The sequence below is a fragment of the Ictidomys tridecemlineatus genome, chromosome 8 (genome assembly GCF_052094955.1).
Source record: "Ictidomys tridecemlineatus isolate mIctTri1 chromosome 8, mIctTri1.hap1, whole genome shotgun sequence".
Classification (NCBI taxonomy): Eukaryota; Metazoa; Chordata; class Mammalia; order Rodentia; family Sciuridae; genus Ictidomys; species Ictidomys tridecemlineatus.
This window is the reverse complement of record NC_135484.1, coordinates 99,541,502-99,558,887: the sequence shown is the minus strand read 5'-3', so window position 1 is coordinate 99,558,887 and position 17,386 is coordinate 99,541,502. Positions and strand designations below refer to the sequence as shown.

The following is a 17,386-nucleotide window of genomic DNA, read 5'->3' as shown; positions in this document are numbered from 1 at the left end:
CATCAATGTTTATAGTAGCACAATTCACAATAGCTAAACTGTGGAACCAATCTAGAAGCCCGTCAGTGGATGAATGGATAAATAAAAAAATGTATCATATATACACAATGAAATTTTACTCAATAATAAAAGAGATTAAAATCATGGCATTTGCAGGTTAAATGGATGGCCTTGGAGAAGATAATGCTAAGTGATATTAGCCAATCCCCCCCAAAATACAAATGCTGAATGTTTTCTCTGATATAATGAAGCTGACTCATATTGGAGAAGGGAGGGGAGGGAACATGGGAGGAATAGATGAATTCTAGATAGGGAAGAGGGGAGGGAGAGAAAGGGAGGGGGCAGGGGCTTAGCAATGATGGTGGAATGTGATGGACATCAATATCCAAAGTACATGTGTGAAGAACCGAAATGGTGTCAACATACTTTATATTTAACCAGAAATATGAAAAGTTGTGCTGTATACATGTAATAAGAATTGTAATGCAATCCACTGTCATTTATTTTTTAAAAAAAGAAATTTAAAAAATTTTAAAAAAGAAATCCAAGAAAATAGAGCACATCATACAATAGCAAAATAATTCACCTCCAGTAGGGACCCTTCAAAATCAAGTTACAATCTTCTGGGTTTTATTTATAGATTAACCTTTATTTCTTAGAGCAACCTATAGGGAGGACATGTCTAAATTTTTGTAATACACCTGACCACATACGATTCCAAAGAGTATACTGGGACATCACAAGTTAAGGTCTGTAGAGAACTTGGTGTCTGTAAACACTGGTAGTACATATAGGCTATGCTCTATGTGCATAAGTAAACTGAAGACAGAGTCCCTGGCCCAGCCTCTCAGACAAGTCCCTCTCCCTCGCTCTTCTTATCATATAGTACAGGATCATTTTCATGTTCGATGTTAGAAATCACGTACTCCCTATTATTTCTCATAAATCATGATCCCTAACATTTTCCATGTAGGATTGCCCAATGCTGATCATGATTGCATTTCTTGAGGCCTCCACCCAAGATTTGGTGCAATTCTTTATATAGTTATAGTTTGTGTATAGTATAGGAGAGCCTCATTTCTTTTGCTTCAAACAGGCTTTCCAAAATTCTTTTTTAAAAGCCGTTTTATTGACAAATGTGCACATCATAATGTCACTCAGTTAAAGTCTACTATTCAGTGAATTTTTTAGTACACTCACAGAATATTAACATTTTCCAGTTCCACAACATTTTTACCATGCTGGATGGATTACAAAAACATGTATACCACCTCTCCTACCAGCTCCAAAACCACTAATCTACTTTCCGTCCCTGTGCATATGAGTGTTCTGCACATTCATGCTAGATAAACCATACAATATGTGGCCTCCTAGGTCTGATTTCTTTTATGTGACATAATGTTTCAAGGTCCATCCATGTTGCCACATGCATCAGTACTTCATCTCTTTGCACAACAAATACTATTCCAGTATGACTAGAGAACCTTCCTTCATTCATTCATCCACTGCATGTTTAGTTTACTTCCACTTCTTGGGTATTATGAATAATGAGCTATGAACATTTGTGTACAAATACCACTCAGAATGTATTTTATTCCTCTTGTGTATATCCCTAGTACTGAAATTGCTGGGTTATTGGTAACTCTTTAACTTTTTGAGGAACTTTCCACAGTTCCAAACAAGATGTTATTTTCAATAAAGCAGTTCCAGCCAAGGAGGGAGGAGACCTAAACCCCAGTGCTGAGTCAGTGGGCTTCTTCAAGTCTACTTGAAATGCTTTGCATCACCCTCATGACTTGACACAGACTCATACCAGCCCTCATCAAGTTGACCCATCTGTAGAAGAAGAGGGTAGTTTAGGTTCCTGCCAGTGAGTCTTGTACTTTTTGGAAATGGAAAATCAGGTGATTCAGATATTTCCTTCACAGGCTTTCAAGTCTAGACACTCAAATCCTTTCCCTGTCCCAAGCTATTGCCTAGAGTTTAACCTCTAAAGCTAAGCAAATGGAATCAGGATTCCACCATCCTCCTGAATTCATAGTTCCTCAAGATTTGCAAAACTCCATGAACCGCATCTTCTCTGCATGACACTGCCCTGAATCCACTCCATGCTTACTCTTCCTGCATCTCCATAGCACTCTCCCAAATTGATCTCAGAAACTACTAGTCTACATTCTGTCACTGTTCATATGAGTGTTCTACCCATTCATACTAAAGAAACTATGCAATATGCCCAGAGTCAGCCTGGTGCTGTTCATGATCCCCCAGCCATGGTTTATCCCACTTAAGGAACGACCTAAATCCTTCCCATGTTATCTGTTGATTTAAAATAAAAAATATACCGTACAGGGCTCTCTCCTTTATGTCCTTCCCGTAGAGGTTGTGTTTGGCAGCAATGTAGTTGAGAATGGCTTTGGTCTGCACCAGCTTCATCCCATCGATCTCCACCATGGGCACCTGCTGGAACATCAAACTCCCATCTTGTGGAAGGAGAAAACAAACAGAATAAAATGTCTGTGGGTCAGACGTGTTCACAAAGTAGAACAGTTGTGAAAATGACTGAAGATGGAAAGGGGAAAAATATTGCTTGGTATGTTTTTGAGTAACATACCACTTTATTTTTAGTTTTTGTTTCTTCTTTTACTTATCCAACTGCTTTACGTTTAGCCTCATATCTCATAGCTGTTTTAATTTTCCATCCATCCGTATACATTGTGTGTCCCTGAATGGTTGTGTGTTTAGCCCAACTTTGGGGCTATTTTAGAAGAATATGGGGAGCCTGCGACTGGTCAGGAGCTAATTCCATTCAGCATATGAAGAAAGCAAGAAGAGGGCATGCAGGGGGCCCTGAGATTGTTCCTTAGCAAGGATTCACAAAGGCCTCACTTTTTTTAGTCCCCAGAGAGTTGCCAGGTCTTACAGTTTAACCACTTTCTTACCTCTCCTCTGTCAGTACTGCCATCCTCACAAAAACAAGAGTATTGTCTGGTTTTCAATCTTCCACTAGGAACTCTTTTAAGAGGTATTAGGATATTTGTTCTTACCATTTCTTAACTTTTCCAAGTCTTCTCGAGTTTTCATGAATTTCTCTTCAAACTGAAAAGCAGAAAAGGTAAATGAGTCCTGATTAGTTCACTCAATCGCCTTGCATGCTTGTCGGCTTGAATTACTCCTGTCTACCTGTGATATGAAGTTGGTAAGATTTTTGAGATTGGACATATTTATGGTAGAGTCTGGTCAAGGATATCTGGAAATTTATATTACATATATCAGGAAAAATGCATGGGTCACAACCCTGACAAATGCTTGATCCCATCCATCACAGATGTGTGGGCTGCTCAAGGGCACAGACCTCATCTGTCTAGTTCACTGTGTATCCCCAGGACCTACTACAAAACCTGGTTCTTTACAGGTGTCCACACAATTATGTTGAATGACGAGTTCCATGGTTAATAGGCAGTTTGTTACTGTCTCCTCCCTCCTGCCCACCTCACAATTGTGGGGTGTATTTTCAGTATAATTGCATTCATTTTCTTATATGGTAGAATTTAGATCTTTTTAAATGGGAATTTCTGACATGCATAAAAATAAACAATTGAGTATATTGTTGCTCCTTTATCCCTCACCAATTTCAACAATTATCAACTGGTATCAACAGACTTTCATCTAGGTGCCAACTCACTCTTCTTCTCTGGTAATAATTTAAAGGAAATCTCACCCCAGATTTCATGCACAGTCATGTGCCTCATAACAAAGTTTCAGTCAATCACTGACTAGGTACACAAAGATGGTGCCATTAGCCTATAAAGGAACTGAAAATTTCCCATTGATTAGTGAATACATAGTGGAAGAAGAGGCTAGGGAATAGAAAACAAAAGGAGAAGAAAAGGAAGAATCCCTAAGAAAACTCAGTGAAGCATTTTGTAGAAGTCTTTGTAGACCTCCAAAGTTCCACCAAAATATTGAAAACATGAGGGCTGCAGTATAGCCCTTAGGGGTAGAGCACTTGCCTATCTTACACACTGCCCTGAGTTCAATCCCCAGCACTATAAAAACAAAACAAAACAAAAAGTTGCGATCACTGAGAATAGCTTATATAAAAAACAATTTTTTTAAAAAAATTGAAAACATAACCTCCAAATGAATGACTAAGTTTCATTAATAGGGAGGACTTTTCATGGTACATTACCTGCTTCCAAGCAAATATATATAATGAAAAAAAGCAAACCAAGCAATCCACCATGCACATATTTCTGCACAGTGATGCCTCCACAGGAGAAGCTTCAGAAATGTCCTTAGTAGCTAGACCAGAAGAAGGTACAGTGATCATGGGAGGGGACAGGACCATGCCTGTTACTGCCCCCAAAACCTTCCAGTGGAACACCATGGGGAGGTAGAAGATAGAGATATTGTTAATTCTGAATCTGTGTTTGCTTCTTAACTTGTAACAGAAGAATCTTTTAAAATACAATTAAATAAAAATTAAAAATGGAAAAAGCTAAGAGAATAAGGAATAAAAATATTTTATACATCTGCATAATATGTCTCAGTTTTAAGTGTTATTATGAAAGAGTCAAAAGGTTAAAAAATTTAAAAATTTGTCAAAAAAAATTTACAGTAAACTGAGGTTCATTTATTATTGAGGAAGGAAAACATTTTAATAAACTGAGTGTAGCCTGTGTGTGCAGATTCATAAAATGTGCATTGTGCTAAATCAGCTTTTCATTATTTTAAGGAATACCTAACATAATCAACTTTTAAGAGGAACAGGTTATTTTGCTTATCACTGTTTCAGAGGTTTTGGTCCCTGATCATTTGGCCCTGTTGCTTGATGACAAGGCAGAACAGCATGGCAGGCAGCATGTGGTAGAACAAACTGCTCACATCTTGGCTATCAGGAAACCAAGAGAGACAGGGGATGCATTCCCATTATCCCCTCAAAAGCAAGCCCTCAGGACAAAACTTCTCCCACTAGGCCCCACCTCCGAATAATTCCACTGCCTTCCAATGGTGCCTCAGGCTAGGAACACACCTTACCTTTAAAACATGGGCCTTTATGAACTTTTCAAGTCCAAACAGCATTAGGTAGTGACCTGGGCCTTCACTTTGACTCAATACCTGCTCAGGGACTCACTTGGAGGAATTGCCAGACCTTGTAAACTCTAGGCCTGGTAGAGTACTGAAATTAGGTTTCCCATTTTTCATATTTTATACCATACTTCTACTGTGCATGTTTTTCATTTTGATATACAGATGCTTATCATTGTGTTACAATTGCCTACAGTATTCGGTACAGTATCATGACATACAGGTGTGGGACTTTCCAACAACAGGCCACACAACATAGCCCACAATATAGTAGACTATACCCTCTGGTTTTGTGTTGGTGCACTCTATAATGTTTGCACAACAAAATTGTCCAATGCCAGGTTTCTCAGGCTGTGTCTTCATTGTTCAGGACACAAGACTGTGTTTCATTCTGAGATAGTTTAATTAGTTTCTCTAAAATATAGAACTATACCAAGTTATTTTTAAACATGGTTCCTAATAACAAGAACATTAATAATAATTTACTATCATCAATATTCAATGATCATGTTTCTAATTTTTATAAGTTTTATAAATTATGTTCTACAGTTTGTTTAAACACAAATCCAGATAACTTCCACAAATTGTGATATATTTTTTACATTAATGTTTATCCTCTTTGATGAGAATACTGACAATTTATTTGGTTATGTCTGTGAATCTCTTAAAATTGGCAGTTTTGTTTAAGGCACAACTCATGACATGGTAACCAGTAAGAAATATCACGTAGCTGATGTGAGGAAAGTATGTAATAACAGTGAATATTAGATCCAACTTAAAATGACTTGACCCAGAACTTACCTCTTCACCAGCTGCAGCCAAGAGCCATCGGATGGGCTCCATTCTGCCCCGTCCATCAAAGTAGTGAAGAATGGGCTTCCCTGCCATGATAGCAGTGTGGGGTTTTCCTAAATGTGTGTGAGCAAATGAAACTGTCACTATGGCAAAATCTAAACAAACCCTTTAGCTTCACTTGATCTTCGTTGGCTTTAAAAAATGACTAATTTTTGATTCACAAAGTTGGGCAACACATTGTTAGTCTTAGGTTAAATTTGCAAGTAGAAGACAACTCTGACTGAGGCCACCTAAGGGATTTAAAATTGTTCTTCAGAGAATGTTATCACCCCCTTGACCTTCAGGGGAAAGATGCTTTTTCCATCTCACCTGATCTGTGGGGGAAATAAATTTGGGTATCCTAAAAATGCAAAAGGAGCTATTCCTGGGGAAAGTAACTAAAAAGAGAAGAACATATGACTTTCTAATCAGCAAATTTTCTTTCAATTTACAGAACCCAGAACATCCTGTGACCTATGCCAACAGCAATTCATGCATCAAAAAGAGCAGGCCACCCCAAATTTTTAAGTACACTGGAATGTGTAACTAATCTGGCACCTGCTTCTGTGATGCAATTCTCACAACTCCCAGTAGAAGCCTTGCACTTGTAACCCTATGCAACATGGTCTTTGTTGGAAGTACCTTTGATTTGCTACATTTTCAATAAATCTTTTTTCTTTTCCCCAGCAATTTTCCTTGAGTCACTGTCCTTTTCCAGGGGAAGCAGTGAACAGGGATTGAAGGTTTCCAGACCATTATATCAAAAAACATACTTTCAGATGTATGGTAGAACACCACCAGCTATACAAAAGAAAGACCTGCCTTCTTTGTGACAGGGTGGGAGAAGTTCTTGGAATATACACCTAGGTCCAATGGGTTACCCGTCAGTAGCCACCCTCAGATTGCACCAAACCAGTCTCATGTCCCCATTAGTTAAATGTGACTATTCTTGGCAGGCTCATTGGTCACCATGAATGGTAGAGGATGTTAGTGGGAAGAGAAAGAACCAGAATTTATTGAAAACTTCCAGAGCCCACCCCAATACCAATCTCATTTGATAATCATGTTTTTGATATTCAGACAGCTTTGATATCAGTTGTGTTTAATCTGCACTCTTTAGTTCATGAAACTGAGCCTCATGGAAGTGAAATGTAATGTCCAGTCACACCAAAGACACCAGGGGACATGAAAAATCACAACATGAAACAAGAACAAGGAGGGTCTAGAACCACACAGGTGAAGCCCTTGAGAATTTGTAAAGGCTCTGAAATAAGGATGCCACCAACAGCAAGGACCAAGAGGAGCAAAGTCACTGTTCAGTCCTTTGGCTGTTAGGCTGCATTGCATCAGAAGTAGAAATGAGGGCTCAGGATTTGTTCACTTGTAGCTCACAAGGTCCCAGTTCCTCCCAGAGGCAGAGGTTGCTGATTTCTTTCTTTTTTGGAATGCCACACTCTACAGCTTTTTGTGTGATCTAGCAAAGGGATGGAGCTACATTCACTTGATGGTTCAATGCTAGCCACGCCCTGAAAATGTCACAAATTTATCACAAGTTTAACCTAAAAGAAACTAATCCTCAGGGGACTTCATAGAATGTGATCATTTTACAGTTGGGGATGATGTGGTTTCTAAAAGAACTTGCCCATATGAAGGGATGGACCAGAGTTCAAACTCAACTCTGTTCAAAACCAAAGTCTAGGCTTGAATTTCTGTTACTGATTTTCAAAATATGCAAAGCAATCCTTCTGTGGATTGTGAGACCCATTAATTTTGTAAATGAATCAGAAAGGAACAGCAAATATCAGGGTGTGGAAAGGGTAAGCAATGTTTGGAGAGGGTTTCACTTCAGTTAAGTGTATGGAGTGTGCATAGGAGTGTGTGCATGTGTGTGCTCAGATGGCCTTTGTAAGTGGTACTAGACACACTGATGGCATCCAGTGAAGGAGCTTCAATGGCTCTGGCTGTGTCTCAGGCTCTCAGGGGGTGGAGCACAGCGAAGATTCAGAGAATGAAAATAAATGGCTTCTAGAACTGAGGTGACTTTACTGTCATGAGTGTGAATACAATCATAGGAGACCCACTGAAAGCAGGAGTCCTAATGAGAGGACTTCAAGGGAAGACTGTTACATTTCATCTGAAGTTCTATTATAAAACATTCTGTCTTCTTGCAAAGTTTTGACATTGAGTTTAACACAAAAATATACTTGTCTTTACCATTAGAAGTACTTCTGAAAAATTGTGTGTGATTGAATTTTAGGTATCAAAGTGTTTTAAATATCCATATTTTAAAATGTGTCACACAAAAATCTAACCTTTAACTCCTTTAGAAACACTGAATCAACTCTTAGTCTGTTGGGAAGTCCATTGTTCTTTATCAGGAGGGAAGTGGAGGAGGCATGGTCAGCACAAGGGAAGGAGAGTGAAACTCACCCAGCTGCCAGGTGCCTTCAGTTGCTCAGAACAAAGGTTCACAGAGTCACATGATTCAAATGATTCAAATCCTTACACTGGGCTTTCTCCAGCTGTTGACTAAGGATCCTGTTACACAGGGAAGTGAGTTTTACCTTACATAAGGCTCTATTATGGTGCTCTTTCTTCTAAGTGACTTTCTCCAGCTTCTGAATGTGAAGTTTCCAGAGGCCAGGCCAAGCCTGGGACAGAGGTCCCTATGAAGCTTTGCTGGGTGCACAGAAAGTGGGAGTTTCCTCACTCATGGTTAGTGCCTACTTGTGAATGTCCCCTCTATGACTGTTAAACAAGAGTTAGGCATGAACAGTGGGTCAGAATTAGGAAAATACTCAATACACAACAACATGGTTCATCAACAGTCTCATTGGAGCTGCAATTGATAACAAGATGGCTAAATCAGGACCTTTTGCCTGGTCTCAGCTCTATTCCTCCTATAAATGGAGGAAGATAGATGAATTCGAGGGCCAAAAGGCAAACAGCAAGGATATGTTTGCTCAGAGGGCTTACCTGCTAAGACATCTTCAACAAAACCTACACAAACAACACACACCAGAGATTTTCAGGCTGAGAAAAGCAGGATGATTCAGACTGCAGCCCCCTGACCTTAAATTCTATAAAGCTAGATTTAATGAAGACCTGTCAGTCAGGCCAAGATGACCAAGAGTTGCCCTTTGTTGTCAGGTACTATAATCTGTCAATCCAGAGGCAATACCTGGGTGGGACCTTCTAACAATCTTCCTCCCACCCAAGTAAAACCTGTGACACAAAAGTATGTTGTTTCTTTCCCGTCTCTCTCCCCTGAAGGTGCTTCTCCCACTCCCTTTCTCTTTAACTGAGCCTCATGGAAAGTGAAAGTCTTTCTCTTTCTTCTTTTTTACTTTCACTAAGTGTGTCTCACTTGGAACCTCTGATGTGAAAACCCAAGAGCTAAGATTGTTTAATTTTCTCTCAATTTTCTTTTCTGAAAATTCATAGAATTACAGTTAACTTTGAGGACTTTTCAGAAATTGAAATAATGTGCATACACTCGTAGTAGGCACTCAGTACATGGATGCTCACTGTTTCTCCAGCTCCTGGGCACACATCTGTGTGCACCTGAACACACTGGGTAGCCCATGAATCTTTCTCTTTCCATCCATCCACTAACTGACCATCCACCCATCATGTACTATTCATCTATCTGTATCTCTGTTTTGTCTATAGAACTCTGAAGCAGTTTCCATGTACCAGGCAAGGATGAGGCTATAGGGAGCAAGGTACCAGTCTGACTTGGTCTCTTCCCCAAAGGGGTTTAAATCTAGTCATGGACACAGCATTATAGACACCTGGCAGATCAGAATGACTCTGGAAGTGAATTCACTTTATGGGTCTCTGGGAATTCCAACCCAAGATCTGAGAACAAGGCAAAGACAGGTAGCCAGATTATCAAAGAAAAGGAAATGGGTAGAGAGCACTTCCCCATCAAGCAGTTGCTAACATCTCCAGGGGAGGGAAGAGTCATACTCTCCAACACAAGGATTGCCCCCCTGGGCAGCTTTGTTCCTGCCTTTTGGTCATGTAGGCATGATAAGAGAAGGAAGAGGAAAGGATAAAAAAACCTGACATCTATAAAAATGCAAGACGCCCCACTCCCAGGGCTCCATCTCTGGGTTCCAGCTCCTCTCCAGAGGAGTGGCGCTCTCTCTCTCTCTCTCTCTCTCTCTCTCTCTCTCTCTCTCTCTCTCTCTCTCTCTCGTCTCTTAATTAAAATTTGCTTTCTGCCTCAGTGTTACACAGGTGTTTAATCATCAACACTGGAGGACCAAGGACCTGATCCTGATTTCTAATTCTGGTATCAGAACCATGATGCTGCTCACCAGGTAGTCAGCACAAGGGAAGAATCCTGTCAGCCTCAGAGAACTGAGGACCCAGCTGTTAACCAAATGAACTATTGGGTACCAGAGTAGCCTCTCTATCTCTAGACTGAATGGATTTTGCCCCCTCCAGGTGTCTGCTTCCTACACTGTAAACCAGGATCAAGCTCATCCTTCTCCAAATCCTCTCTCTGCAGCCTCTTGCAACATGCTTTTCTTCATTGTCATTTCAGTATCTTCTCCCAGAGGTGCTGCACTATGTCGTGTGATTCTGGTAGACCCTGATTTCTCTGACACCTGGATTTTCAGACATTCTCCCTGAAACTCAGTCTCTCCTTTGTAGAAACGTTCCTTCTTCCCAATATTAACATTCGTGCAGTGCATTGCTGGCTTTTAAATTCCAATTCTAAAGACTCATGCATTCAGGTAAGTGTTCCTGTGCTTTTAAGAACAAGTTACATGCTCCAGTGATTGTCGGGTTTTGCATGTAGACTTCTGAGTGTTATCACCTGGGAAATCATGTCTCCCAGTGATCCTCAACCAGAGTGGCACTGCTTTGCCAATGCTGAGGATGGTGGGAAATGTCTGGAGAGGTTTCTTGGCATCAAGGTCTACCCAGTGGAGGCATAGGAAGTGCTACAGCATCAGGTGGGGTGAGGTCAGGAAGCCTCTGAATATCCTTCTATAAGCAGGACAGCCCTCCACAATCAGGCCAAATGGGTAGTCTTGTCAAGGTTAAGAAAACTTACTTAGTCATTCTCCTGTTTTTCCATGAGATGGTGAACCCCAGAGAGATAAGACTTGCCATCTGATTAATTAGTAGCAAAGAGTGAAATAAAGTCTAGTTCCTCTGGTATCCAGACTACATTTTCTATATCGTAATCAATATGAATTTTGATCTTCACAGGCTAAGTTGCAATACAGTAACACAATTCACAGTTGTGTGTTGACGACTTTTATAGAAATAAAACAACTCTAGCATAAGCTCCTACATCCCTCTTCACTAGTCACAGCCTCAGTTGGTCTATGCTGTGGTCGTCTCTCTTTTCTCTTTTTCTTGCTGACATTTTTTTTTCTCATACCATGAAACCCTCCTGCCCTAGTTTTCTAAATTCTTCTTGTCAACATTTCTGTAAAGATGTATCCAACAGAAACTAAATCAATAATTCTTGAACTGTCACCTAAGCACAAAAAGAAGGCTTAATGTGAACATAAGACAGACTTTTGGTTGTAGCTACAGATATTTTAATGTATTTTTCTTGGTATCTAAAGATGAGCATGTGAAGAAATGTAGGACAATTGATTAGATCAATACTTACCTATTAAGGGTAGCTCCTTCTTAGCTCCACAACACCACAATGAGAAAGAGTCCCTAGTGTGTTTAGGAACTACTTATTCATTGGAATAATTCCTCCCAGTACAGAGTAGAGTCTAATTAAGGAAAAGTCACCTGCATAGTGTTTAGGGACCACATGTTTCTCTACTGGACTAGAAGGAAAGTGCCAAGTCATCTTCTTATCAGAAAACTGTTGGTTAATATGTTGCTTTTCAGGGTTGACAAAGTTTAACCAAAACACTCTGACAGATTTTATTCTCTTTGCCTGTCAGTGAGGATTGGAGTTTTTGAGGAATCTGCACAGTTTTCATGAATGGAATGCAAAGATTTAGACAGATTTGAAACTTCCACTGTGACATTAGGCATGTAAACAAAAAAAAATCATAATTGAAAGCACTATTTTATTCTGGTGCAGAATAGATTTGCACATGGGAACACAGTGGCAGTATAGATAACAACTGAATACTTCACTAAGGTTAAGCAGGACTGAGATTGTCATAACAAAAAGAATGTAAGTACCCCAGCTTTGCATCATCCAGGGAGAATTGGCAAGATGGTACAAATTCTGTGTCAATCAGGTGGTCATGTATTTTGTAAATGCTTTGGGGTGTCCAGGTCAAAAGACAAAATGACACAGTTAGTATTTCTCAAACTTTGTGAAGTATAGTTTTACCACACCAGTAAAATCTCTAAGGCTTAGAAAAGGATTTTTCTTCTCTTTTTGACCATTCTGAAGACATTTAGGTTTCTGTATTATCATTTTCCCTTTGTCACAAAAAATCTTCACCAAAGACCACACAGATGAGGTTATCTCTATAGTTAGTGTTTCTTGCTGTGCAGAGGAAATCCCACTGAGCTGGGAAGGCTCAATCCCAGGAATCATGGCTCACAGGGGAGAAATTATTTGGTGATTTCAGAACATGAGCAAAGGCCAGGGGCCGGAGGGGGGAGTCCTTTAGGAAAGGTAGGGCTGGGTCAGAACAACACAGAGATTTTTCTTGCTCAGCAGGAGAGTCAGCTCCCTAGAGACATGTCTTGTGGTTTAGACCATCTTCATATGGTCCTTTTCATTTGGTTGCAGTGAGCTATAAACCATGGGGAAGGGGATCTTTGTCTTCCTGGAGCACACTGTGCCAAGATTGTTTTAATGAAGAGTAATGATTGAGTGATTGATGCTGAGGATTGAACCCAGGGACATGAGCATGCTAAGCAAATGATTTACCTCTGAGCTTCATCACTAGCCCAATGGATTTTTATTGACAACCTTGGTGAGCTCTTGACAATATGCAAGAATTCCTCCTTGTGTGATTTAAGAGTGCAGGACTACAGGGCAAAGTGCATAGGGTTTTTTTCATGATTTTAAATGGAGAAAGACGCTTTCTCTAAGGGAGATAGGCCTTAAATTGGACACAATTATGGAAAGAGCTCTGGGCTATGGCAATGTCAGAGTCTATACATTTTGCCAATTGAGTGTGTATAACATAAATGCTCTAGAATGGGTCAGATTCTACAGATATTTGTCTGATTTTCCAGCAAAATAAAGACTTTTATCACTGCGTAATCTCCCAATTTGGACTCATGATCATTTTAGATGCACTTTAGATGATTTGTTCCATAGTTCTATAGCAGTAGCTCATCTATAAGGAAAGGCTTTCATCCAATGAGAAAACCTACAAACTAATACTAATAAACATGTTAATAGCACAGTTATGCAAATATGACTTAAAGAAGATTAAACACCATTTTAACATCCATTTTTCCATGTAATGTAACAAATCAAACAAGCTAGTTTATGTTTTCTCAGCCTTCCAGGGTCTTATGAAATGTTTAAGGTTGTTTTGAATCCCAAAAGACTTAATTTTAGAATCTGATTTGTGGAAGTATGTCATATACTAAGGGTTTCAAACACTTGATCAAAATAAGATTATGGGTTACTGTGAAATAATAGCTATTTATTTAGTTACTGTGATTTATAAACCAGATTTAACTACCTATAAAGTGATCATGACTTTCAAACAAATAAATTTAAAAAATCTTTATTCTTCAAAGGCCCAGGTTTTCTTTTTTAAGTAATCAAAATTTAATTAAGATAGCAAAAGAAAAACAAAACAAAACAAACAAACAAAAAAACATCTTGACAAAACACAAACTCTGTGCTTTTTAGGTTAGTTACCAAAAGGTAAAGAAAATCCTGTATTGTGATTGTTTCTCCTGCAGGGAAGCAGTTTAGGTTCCTTGGGTGTCAAACTAGTCCTTGGAGGAGGGAAATACATGACTGTTAGATAAACATTTTTAATTTGGGCCCTAACAGCAGAGTCAGAACTGGGAAAAAATAATGCGTTTACAGAAGCCAACCAAAGAATTGAGGGAGTAACGCCTAATTGCATATTGTACCCATTCATCTATTTAAGGGCACCTAGGTTGGTTCCATAATTCAGCTGTTGTGAATTAAACTGCTATAAACTTTCACATGGCTGCATCACTGTAGTATGCTGATTTTAAGTCCTTTGGATATAGACCAAAGAGTGGAATAGCTCTGCTAAATAGTGGTTCCATTTGATAGAATATTACTCAGCTTTGAAGAAGAATGAAATTATGGCATTTCCCAGTAAATGGATGGAGTTAGAGAACATCATGCTAAGTGAAACAAGCCCATTTCAAAAAACCAAAGGCCGAATGTTTTCTCTGACATGAGGATGCTAATTCACAATGTGGGGGGGAGTGCTAAGGAAGAATAGAGCTACTTTAGGCTAGGTAGAGGAGAGTGAAGGGAGGTGAGGGAATATGGAATAGAAAGGATAGTAGAATGAAGCAGACATTATTCTTGTATGTACATATATGACTGCATGACCAATGTGATTCTACAACATGTACAATCAGAAAAGTTATTGCACACCGCATTTATGTATGACATATCAAAGTCCACAAATGCATTCTACTGTCATGTGTAACTAATTGAAAAAATTTTTAATTTTTTTAAAAAATGTATACTGTAAAAAGGAAAAGCAAAATTCAGAAAATGGTTGAATTTTTTTATAAGCAGATTTTGGAATTAAAAACCAAACATCTTGCTAGTTTTTATTAAGAACAGATCACTATTTTAAGAAAACACTATTGCTTTAAACACAAAGAACTACATTTTGTCTTCAACTTTGTGGATGCCTAACTTTTAGACAAATCTATAAAAAGTTTTTTTTAATTATAGCCAACTTGATCACATACAACTTTTCATTAATAAGATTTGTCATTTACAAACCATTCATGATTGCTTAAATCTTTAGTTCTATATTGCACATATATTTTTTCATTGTGGAGCAATCTAGTCATTCAACTGTCAGATAAAAATTTTACTCTATCACAAATTTCTTTCTCATACAACAACAAAAAATTCTTTTTCTCTTTTTAAGTTTCTATACCAAAAATATATCCTCATATTTACACCATTCTTTGCATCTTTCCCCACTACTTACTAGTTTCTACCCATCTGGTTTTTATATCTTTTACTAAATTTACTTAAAATCTCTGAGCTTAGAGAAACTTCGTCTTTCCAGTAAAAGAATTTATGTCTTTATAATTTTTTTCAAACAACTTAGTTTTTGTATCTTTGCATAGAGAATTGAATATGTTTATTATACTTTTAAATTTTTAGCAACCTTAATTTTTAGTGAAAACTAGGAAGCACTGAGAGTTGCCCTATATCAGTGTTTACCATTTTATAACTTCTAGAAATATGTTTTCTCAATTTCTTATGATTATTAATAGAGTTATATATTTAACATTCCTATACCATGTAGAAACAAGATGTCAAAATATATGAACCAAGTTTTATAATTAGTAATTATGTTTTTATATTTTAGGTTTCTTAGAAATGACTTCATCATTTTATAAATATCTGTCAAATAGTATAACTTTAAGACTAAGTTAATAAAAGATTTTTGGAATTATTTTTAGTAGATATATATTATATAATTATTATTGTGACATAGTTGGTTTTTATATTTTTATTCCATTACTTTGATGTCATATTTAATTTACTTAATTTTAATAATTATGTCTAAACCATTTGTAAAGAATAAGACTAATTATTATCTCAGTTCTTAGTTGCAATTTTATTTACTTATATTTTTAAAGCAAAACTAAGCTAACCTTGACTCAGTCAATGGACCTTTTTTTAAATTTTTTTTTCTTTTTTTGTATGTGGTCCTGAGAATAGACCCCATTGCTAAACAAGCACTCTACCACTGAGCCACAACTCCAGCACCAGCCTCATCTTTAAAAAAAAAATTTTTTTTACAGGGAAGTGAACCCAAGGGTACTTAACCACTGAGCCACAACCTCAGCCCTATTTTGAGACAGGGTCTCACTCAGTTACTTAGGGCCACACTAAGTTGCTGACACTGGCCTTGAACTTGCAATCCTCCTGCCTTAGCCTCCCCAGGTGATTATAGGCATGCACCACCATGCCTGGCTTTAGCCAGCCTTGTTTTAACCAAGGCCTCTGAGACATCAGACAACATTATCCTTCCCAATCCCTCCTTCTCCCTAGTTAGGTGGTGTCCCAAGCACCTATATGGCTCTCAGGGCAGCTATGAAACAGGGCCCATCTGGTATGGGTCCTTTGATTTATACACTGGGTGCAGAACCTAGGACAGAAGGCAGGCAGCTGTGAATGCCTGTGGGCTCTGACCCCTTACATAATGGCCAGCAGGCAGAACCCAGCCAGGGAGAATAAGCCCTATTTGTTTAGCTTTGCCTTGTAGCTGGAGGTCCAGGAGTTTCAGACACACACACATGTCCCCAGATTTTACCATGGCCACCTGCCTAGACCTTAGAATCCAGAGGCTTCAAACTGAAGACATAGTTCAAAATAAGATATGTGCAGGGCTTTAGGAGGCCCAACAGCTGGCCCTTAGAGCTTTAACTCACTGACAAGACAAGCATCAGAAATATCAAAGTAGCAACTGTTTTATGGCCTTACAACATTTAGCAGAGACAATATAACCTGTTTGACTGGCAGACCCAAGCAAAAATGTCCATTATATTTAAATACTGACAAATTTGAACTTTTTATTTTATTTTACTAACTATTTCAAAACTGGCTTTATTTACCAAAGATTTATTAACTCATATGAACAAAAGTGATTTGGATTAATTACTCTATATGAATTTTAAGAGGATAAGTTTTATTTATTATACGTGCTGAGTTAATTTGCTTAAATTAATTAAAATACAGCATTTATATATCAGTGGTAGAAAAATTCACACATTTTTTGCTTAAATTAATTAAAATACAGCATTTATGTATCAGTGGTAGAAAAAATCACACATTTATAAAATAAACATATATAGACACAAATGCATAAACTGAAATAGATTTTATAGTTTTTGTCTGTGAAACTCATAGTCATATCTAGGTCCTATAATTTAAAATATATAAATTGGGCTTGGCAAATGAAATAAGTTAAGATTAAGAAAAGTCTTTTAAAACTTTATTGGCTCAAATTTTAAATTGTGAAAGGAATGTGAAGGGAACTTTTAGAAATGTATTTTAGTTTTTCTTTCATTTTGTTTTTGAGCACGTAGTACAATTTAGCTCAGTTGAGAAAGCAGGAAAAAACAACAACAACCACCAAAACAAGTTTCTTACCTCTCTTTTTGAGCCAAAGGAATCTTCTGAGAAGAGGGATTTAAAGAATATCTAGGTAATTTTGTGGTGTTTATATTTGAAGGACAAGAAAGGCAGCAGGCTGCCCAGAGGAGGGGCGGGTGACGGGGTGGAGGGTGGAGGGAAGGGGAGGGGAGGGGA

At 38.2% G+C, this 17,386-nt stretch overlaps 1 protein-coding gene and 1 long non-coding RNA gene across 3 annotated transcripts in view; one reads left to right on the top strand and one right to left on the bottom strand.

The window, feature by feature from the left end:
• The window catches only part of LOC144366183 (uncharacterized), a 24,385-nt gene extending 17,777 nt beyond the window's left edge, over positions 1 to 6,608 (top strand). Inside the window, exon 2 of the long non-coding RNA XR_013425105.1 lies at positions 6,377 to 6,608. This is a non-coding gene — a long non-coding RNA (uncharacterized LOC144366183). The remainder of the gene's footprint in view (positions 1 to 6,376) is intronic.
• The window catches only part of LOC101959480 (glutathione S-transferase alpha-3), a 21,299-nt gene extending 3,913 nt beyond the window's left edge, over positions 1 to 17,386 (bottom strand). The window contains exons 1-4 of one of the 2 annotated variants that reach the window (XM_005318564.5): positions 17,228 to 17,386; positions 5,890 to 5,996; positions 3,045 to 3,096; positions 2,348 to 2,480 (exon numbers count right to left, since the gene is read on the bottom strand). In XM_005318564.5, the coding sequence (XP_005318621.2) occupies positions 2,348 to 2,480; positions 3,045 to 3,096; positions 5,890 to 5,976 (272 nt within the window). In that variant the 5' untranslated portion in view covers positions 5,977 to 5,996; positions 17,228 to 17,386. Of the gene's footprint in view, positions 1 to 2,347; positions 2,481 to 3,044; positions 3,097 to 5,889; positions 5,997 to 11,563; positions 11,586 to 17,227 lie in introns of those variants that run through there. The other variant, XM_078019892.1, reaches the window with a different exon arrangement.